Source organism: Pundamilia nyererei, unplaced genomic scaffold, assembly GCF_000239375.1.
Source record: "Pundamilia nyererei isolate P.nyererei 1_Seehausen unplaced genomic scaffold, PunNye1.0 scaffold00170, whole genome shotgun sequence".
NCBI classification, from domain to species: Eukaryota; Metazoa; Chordata; class Actinopteri; order Cichliformes; family Cichlidae; genus Pundamilia; species Pundamilia nyererei.
This window is the reverse complement of record NW_005187571.1, coordinates 265,479-272,433: the sequence shown is the minus strand read 5'-3', so window position 1 is coordinate 272,433 and position 6,955 is coordinate 265,479. Positions and strand designations below refer to the sequence as shown.

At 40.1% G+C, this 6,955-nt stretch overlaps 1 protein-coding gene across 1 annotated transcript in view; it reads right to left on the bottom strand.

The window, feature by feature from the left end:
* LOC102209690 (guanine nucleotide-binding protein G(i) subunit alpha-1) overlaps positions 1-5,422 on the bottom strand; it is an 11,454-nt gene extending 6,032 nt beyond the window's left edge. The window contains exons 1-3 of the mRNA XM_005745934.1: positions 4,914-5,422; positions 2,151-2,193; positions 110-251 (exon numbers count right to left, since the gene is read on the bottom strand). Of these exons, the coding sequence (XP_005745991.1) occupies positions 110-251; positions 2,151-2,193; positions 4,914-5,031 (303 nt within the window). The 5' untranslated portion in view covers positions 5,032-5,422. The remainder of the gene's footprint in view (positions 1-109; positions 252-2,150; positions 2,194-4,913) is intronic.
* Positions 5,423-6,955: the final 1,533 nt, after the last annotated feature.

Genomic DNA, 6,955 nt, shown 5'->3' with positions numbered 1-6,955 from the left:
CTAGAAGGTTGCAAATGCAAAGAACCCTGCCCATAAGGCAAATGACTAAGCCGCTGTTACCACAGACAATCTGTGAGGTTGTCTGGATGCTGTGTTTTCTGTCACTTACTGCTCTGGCTTGATCAGCAAAGTCAATCTTGAGGCGTCCCATGGCTCTGATGATGGCAATAATGGACTGGATGGTGTTGCTGTAGACCACAGCCTTGTACTGCTTACACTCCTCCTCTGAGTAGCCTGCTTCGTGGATGATCCTGAAACACAAAGATAGAACATTAGCAGGCGTGCCACAGTTAATTCTAATTTCATACAATAAGTACAAACAATGGGATTCAATTTGTTCTTTAAATGCTGGTAAACTGGTTGATAGTTAACATATCAAAATAGATTATAAAATGTATAAATAATGGTCCATTTCATGTTAGAGATTGCTATTAAAATCTGCAACAAGGCCAAACAAGCAATCAACTGCTTTAGAAATCCAGGAGATACAAGTAAATGCTGCTGCTCATCTGGAGTCACGTTTGCTCTAGCTCTGTTTTAGGTCTCTCCCAGCTCCCGAGGGAAATGTCTGGCTCATTAGTTGCCTAATACTCCACCATGTTCACCAGCTAAGTGAACCTGGTGGCTGCTTTTTTGTTTTAATAGAAATGACACAATGAACCAACCTAGTGGAGGAGCCTTCTCAGTTAAACATTGGGCTGAAAGTTGGTACCAAAGCTCTGTCAAACTGAGACTTAAAAATATATAGAGAGTTATACTTTTACTGATCACTTGTATAATTTGAATGATTAACCGTACTTATTCAAATCAAATTCAAGCTCTTATGCCTCTATTTTCTTTAGTGTTTATTCTTAGACTATTTTTAGAGTAGTACCGCATCATTTCCAGTTGAAAATAATCCTTATTTATTTTTCGATGAGATATGATGCAGGTTCTCAGATCATCTTAAGAATTGTAGCTCCTCCCCCTATGAGGACATTTATCTCTGACTGGCTGCTCCTCACAAACTGAAGGTCTAAACGACAGGTATGTGGGGCTTATGTATTCACAGCCAGAGTGGTGTGCTTGAGATGACAATATTAGGAATACCCATTCTGACATCATACAGAGCCAAGAGCAGAATAAATATCTTAAACTGCGTGTCTGGAGCAGTCTGAAGCCTGAGCTTCGGGCAGCATATATGACAGATATTAAGTAAAATAGTAACAGAACAACTTTCAATTGTTTTTTGAGTAAGCCTCTACTCAATTACTTTTTACTGAATGTTTTTGGGGGAATTAAAAATAATTAACTATGGGACAATCTGGTTAATGACTTGCTGCTTTTTATGTATTTTTTTTAAGGTTTTATGTTTAAGTTTATGGTAAAAAAAAGGCTTCTTAGATTTGCTACACCTGCATTTCCTTACAGTGTAGAAAAACAAAGGCGTATCATTTAAACTGCACTTATTTTAAAAAAGAAATCTCAGATATTTAAATCTAGAGTTAAAACATCTTTGCCCTGAAAGAATGGGGAATAATTTAGAGAGTAGATTATTTCTTCTTCTTCAGATTTGACTGTGTGTGTCTCTCATGTTGTAGAACAGGGGTGGGCAATCTCAGTCCACGAGGGCCGGTGTCCCTGCAGGTTTTAGATCTCATCTTGGGTCAACACTACCGAATCACATGATTAGTTCGTTACCAGGTCTCTGGTCAGGACATGTTGAGAAGCAAATTCAGCCATTTAAATCAGCTGTGTTGGTTCGAGTACATCTAAAACCTGCAGGGACACCGGCCCTCGTGGACTGAGATTGCCCACCCCTGTTGTAGAATGAGGATGACACGCCCATTAAAATAGAACATTTTTTGTTGCCTGTGCGGGAAGGAAATGGTTGTGCTCCACATATTGCCTATTCACCACATGGTGTATTTTATACTGTATGTTTAACATTAAAAAGAACAAATATTTCCATCACAAACAAAAACTGAGTGTCATGTGATAATTTCTAATTATCACAGTTGCGTTAGATAATCCATACTCTTAATGCATCATAAGGGAATTCACTGAGATTGGCACTGGTATACTGTGATCACCCTTTTTAATAAAAAATACATCAAGTATCTTAGTGCTTGATGTATTCTAAACTGTATTACTGATTCATTCATGCTTACTTCATCTGTTTAACAATGGTACTCTTCCCAGACTCCCCAGCACCTGAAACACAGAACAGAAGTTAGAGAAAATTACAGCAATTGTGTTAATTATTTCAAAACAGAAGCGGGTACAGTGCAAACCTACAAAATTACATTAAATGCCAACCAGTGTGAAATACACACGCATAGTTTACCTTTAAACACCAAACTGCATGATTCATTTCGAGTATCTGTGCAGCCCTACATTTAAAACACTAAGATAAGTTAATGGTGCCAGACTAGCTTCTGTTAAATGCACTTTTTTCAAGTTTTAAGTGAGTTCTGCCTGTGGTGTATGAACACCCACAGCGGTGTCTGAGGTCAGATTTAGTTGAGTCACAAAGCGCAATTGGATTAATTAATTGGATCGTCTCGTCAATGAGATTATAGACAGCTTAAACTTCCTTGTGTAAGAAATTCATCCCGTACCAGCTTGGCAGGACTCTGAACTGCATCTCCAATGATTTATGTATGACTACAACACTACAGTATATAAGGCAGTGTGATACCACTACTGCCTTTTAGGTGACACATATCAAAATATAAGAAAAATACAATGCTGTTTCATTTCACATAAAGCTCAACAACTCCATCTGAGATTAAGGCATGTTTTAAGATGAGCACACAACATTTTAATTAGCTTACCCCTCCCGGGATTTTTAGTTCCCCAGTGGCTGGAGCGATTTGCCACTTCATCATCCCATATGAAAACAGCAACACACAATAGAGCTACCAGTACTGAAAACATCACTTAAATTAAATTTGCAAACACGCTTGCGCCTGACTGAGCTGCTGAAATTGAAGGGATAATAGAAACCAATTATGACAAAAACTGGTGGAGTAAAATGGTTAATGTTTTGCCACAGAGATGAGATGACAGGGAAAACAAAATACACACTTATAAAATGCAGATATCTCTGCAGTTTTTGCACCTATGCTGCTTTTTCTGTCATTTGTTTGCAAAAATAATGCTACACAAAAATAAAAACCTGTCTCATATTTGCATTTAAGCTGCTTGCAAAAACTCTACAATTAAGACAGCCCTCCCACTCAAAGCAGTGATTGCAAGAGCCTGTCATTTGCTGATTACTGTATTATTGCATACATCCCCAGCGGGGAAGCATTACAGAGCAGCAAACTGCAGTGAGAACATATCAGTCTCCCTCAGAGACGTGAACATTACACCAGATATTCAACGTCACAAATGTGGATGTAAAACATCTTTGTTTTTAAACAGATTAGCCAGACCATTAGATGATGAATCCACAAACCAAACTTGCATCTCATGCAGGTGGTTGTGGGAATCGTGACAGGTGAAAGCACCATGAAAATTCAAATAAGGTTTCATCTCAAATGACGCACAGGCTTGACAACGGGACGTATGGGGTTGTGAAGCCATGCTGGAGAATAGCTGGTGCCACAGCCCTGCTTGAGCAGAGATTAGCTGCGAGACGCAGAATAAGACTGCATTTTCAAAAACAGCTTGCAGACTGCATGGCTGTGGCAGGCATCCCATTAGCACGCACTAACCGTTTCTGTCGTGCGTGCATTACTGTCAGCCCGGCTGCATAGGTTGCTATGCAACCTCTACCCCATCTATCCATGCTGAGATAGGCGAGAGTGGTCATGTAATGGGAAGAATGGAGAGGTGTGGCAGCTTTCCTTAAAACTGTGAAATAATCCTGGAGAAATGTGACATGCGGTTATGTTAACTGGAAGCTTATCTATGGTTTACATCCCATAATTTGAAAGCTGGGCCATAACATTTTTTTAAGCAGCATTAGTAGTTTAAGTATGCAATTTTCTGAACATATTTGCATGGTAGGCCAACATATTCAAATGGCAGCACTAATGCTCCCCCCAGACACAGCATTTGGATAATGCAGTTTTGGATGACATAAGAGCAAGTCATAAGTCATACAGAGATACAAACAGGTATAGATACAGAGGGTTTAAATTGTGTGTACAACGCTTCGGAAGAGCAAACATGTCTCGCAGGAGGGGGAGGGGGGGGGCGTATTATTCGAGACCTGTTGAATAGTGGAGCTCGCACATACTTTAATGCTGTTCCAACAGATAACAACTTTAACACTGCTCACAAGTGTTAGTTTCAAATATTTGCTGGATAGTACAGATAACCGATCTAAGGGCACGTCTACTTTCTTTTTGATTTACGTCACGAAGAAACAGGAAGGGAGCTAGCTAGCTATTGTACTTTAAGCCATATTAAAAGATGTGCTATTAGTCGGAGTCACGAAAGACAGCAACACAGACACTTGATTACAGAAAGTTATTGATGCTTTCTGACGGCTAACAAATCCAAGCTAGCACCGAGGCGTTACACTAGCTAAGCAGCTAATTGCTTAGTTAAATTAGCTTACCGACTTACCGCTGGGTATTAGCGGTTTGCTTCTGTTGAAGCAACTAATCAGTGTGCTCTTATCTAGTGTTAGTTAACAGCACAGTTACAATTAGAGGTAATTCAACAAGGGATAAAAGATAGGAACTCCACTAGCTCAAACTTTTTTTAGCTAACACCACCGTAACATTCAAATAAAGCCCCGACATTTCCCCACCTTTGCCTCTGTTGCTTCATAGGCTGGGTAAAACTTGAATTTTAGCAGCTACAAAAACTTATTTAAACCTTTATCGGGTTGTTTTTACGCCTGGGCAACCAGAGTCCCACAGAAACACACAGACCCAGTCCCCGTCCCTCCCTCGGTCCGTCCATCTTTCTCTCACCAAGCAGGAGCAGCTTGACCTCCCTGGCAGCCTTTTCGCCGTCGTCTCGCAGATTCCTGTCGATCATCTTGCTCCGCTCCTGCGCCGCCTTGTCGTCCGTGCTCAGCGTACACCCCATCTTTGTCTGCTCCTCAACGGACCTCCGAATAAATACAATAAACGCACACGAAAACACAACTTTTGACTACGACTGCAACGACATGCAAAGGCTACCGAGTTAGCATCCAGTGGGGAGGAGGAGGAGAAGAAGAAGGAGGAGGAGGGGGCAGTCTGTCTAACAGTTAAGAGTCAAACACGCCCTAACCTCGCACTCAAGCTCCGGATTTATAAGCCGAGGCTTCTCAGATATCAGTTAAAAAGCAAAGTGTCGCGTTTCTGATATCTTCGTCTAGGGTTTAAATTAGTCGACTGGTCAAGCAGGTGGAGTCAGTCACATTAAAGCAAAACAGACGGCACCATCTGCGGAGCAGTCCGAAAAACGTTCGCTTCCTGTGTTCCGCTCACATACCTGCAAACTACGCATGCGCGAAACGCAACAAGCTTCTTCTTTTAAAAAGCAGAAAGCTTATTTTTGGGAAGTGACCACTGTGGAAAAAGAAAGAAAACCACGAGACACAGAGTCAAAACTCGAAAGCATTCACGCTTTATTGCTTAACAGTTTAACAATTTTGAAACGTTCCCTAAGTGAGTTTAAATTCAGATTAAACAAAATTAATTCAACACGTACTAAGGCAAAATGTGAATTTACAGATTTTATTGCTAATTTGCTTAATTTTTTATTTAGATAAAGAAAACAGAAAACGTTTATTTAGAATTAGAAAAGTGGAAATATAAATTACAGTGGTACATTTGTGGTTATCTGTCTACACTTATCATGGTTATGCATGTCATGGCAATTTCGGGATTTCTTTGAATTTTTCCTTATTCCATGTTGTACAGCAGATATTTTTAATGACTTAAATTTTTTTCTAATCCATACAGGTTCAAAATTATACATAGAGGCTCAAATAAATGCTTATACACTCACTTAAATCTTTCAATAAGTGGTGCTAAAGGTTAAAATGTGTCTTATTTGTGCTTATGACTGACTACAGCTGTTATTTCCTCTTGCAGCATAAAAAGGATTTGCTTGACAACACTAATTGGACACAATAGCAGATTTAAACAAGTCACAAAAGTCTCTAGGAGCCATTTCCAGACAACTGCAGATCCTAACATCATCAGTTCAAACAACTGTACATAAGTACAAGATGTTCAGATGTGTTACCACTTTGCCAAAGTCTGGAAAAAGACAAACTGTCACCCTCACATGAGAGGAAATGGGTTAGGATGTTCAAGTACAACTTAGGAACCACCATGTCTCAAGCCTGCCATGAACTGGAGACTGCTGAAAAACCAGGGTCACTGGTCACAGCGAAGCAAGTTTTACATCACTGTGAACTGAGAGAAACCCCTGCTCCAAAATCAGAACCTTAAAGTTTAACTAACATTTGCAGTTGCCCACACAGACAAGCCAAATTCCTTCTGGGCAAAAGTACTATGGTTAGTTAGACAAGTATTGAGCTATTTGGCCACAATGATGCATGTTCAGAGAAGTAAAGGTGAGCTTTGCAAACCTAAGAACACTGTGGCATCTTTCAAGCATGACGGTGGTAGCATTGTATTCTGGGGTTGTTTCGCTGCCAGTGGTACTAGTACAATGCACTTAAATGGCCTAACAAAGAAGGACGACTACATCTTAGTTCTTCAAATTTACCTCAAATCAACATTTGGGGATTAAAACTCAGACACAAATGGGAGTTGCAAGAGGACAGTGTTCCCAAACCATCAGTGTATGGTGGGGTGGGGTGGGGGGAAGCTGCTCCTGCTTGGTGAGATCTGTCTTATTTATACAGATCTCTGTCTAAACAAATAAATAAATCTGGGTAAATTCCCAGATGATTAAACACGCAACTAGAAAGCAAATCAGCAGCCTATTTATGCAAGATAATTCATAATTTTATTTGGGGGGTTATATTGGTTGGGTCTGACTATTGGGGGGG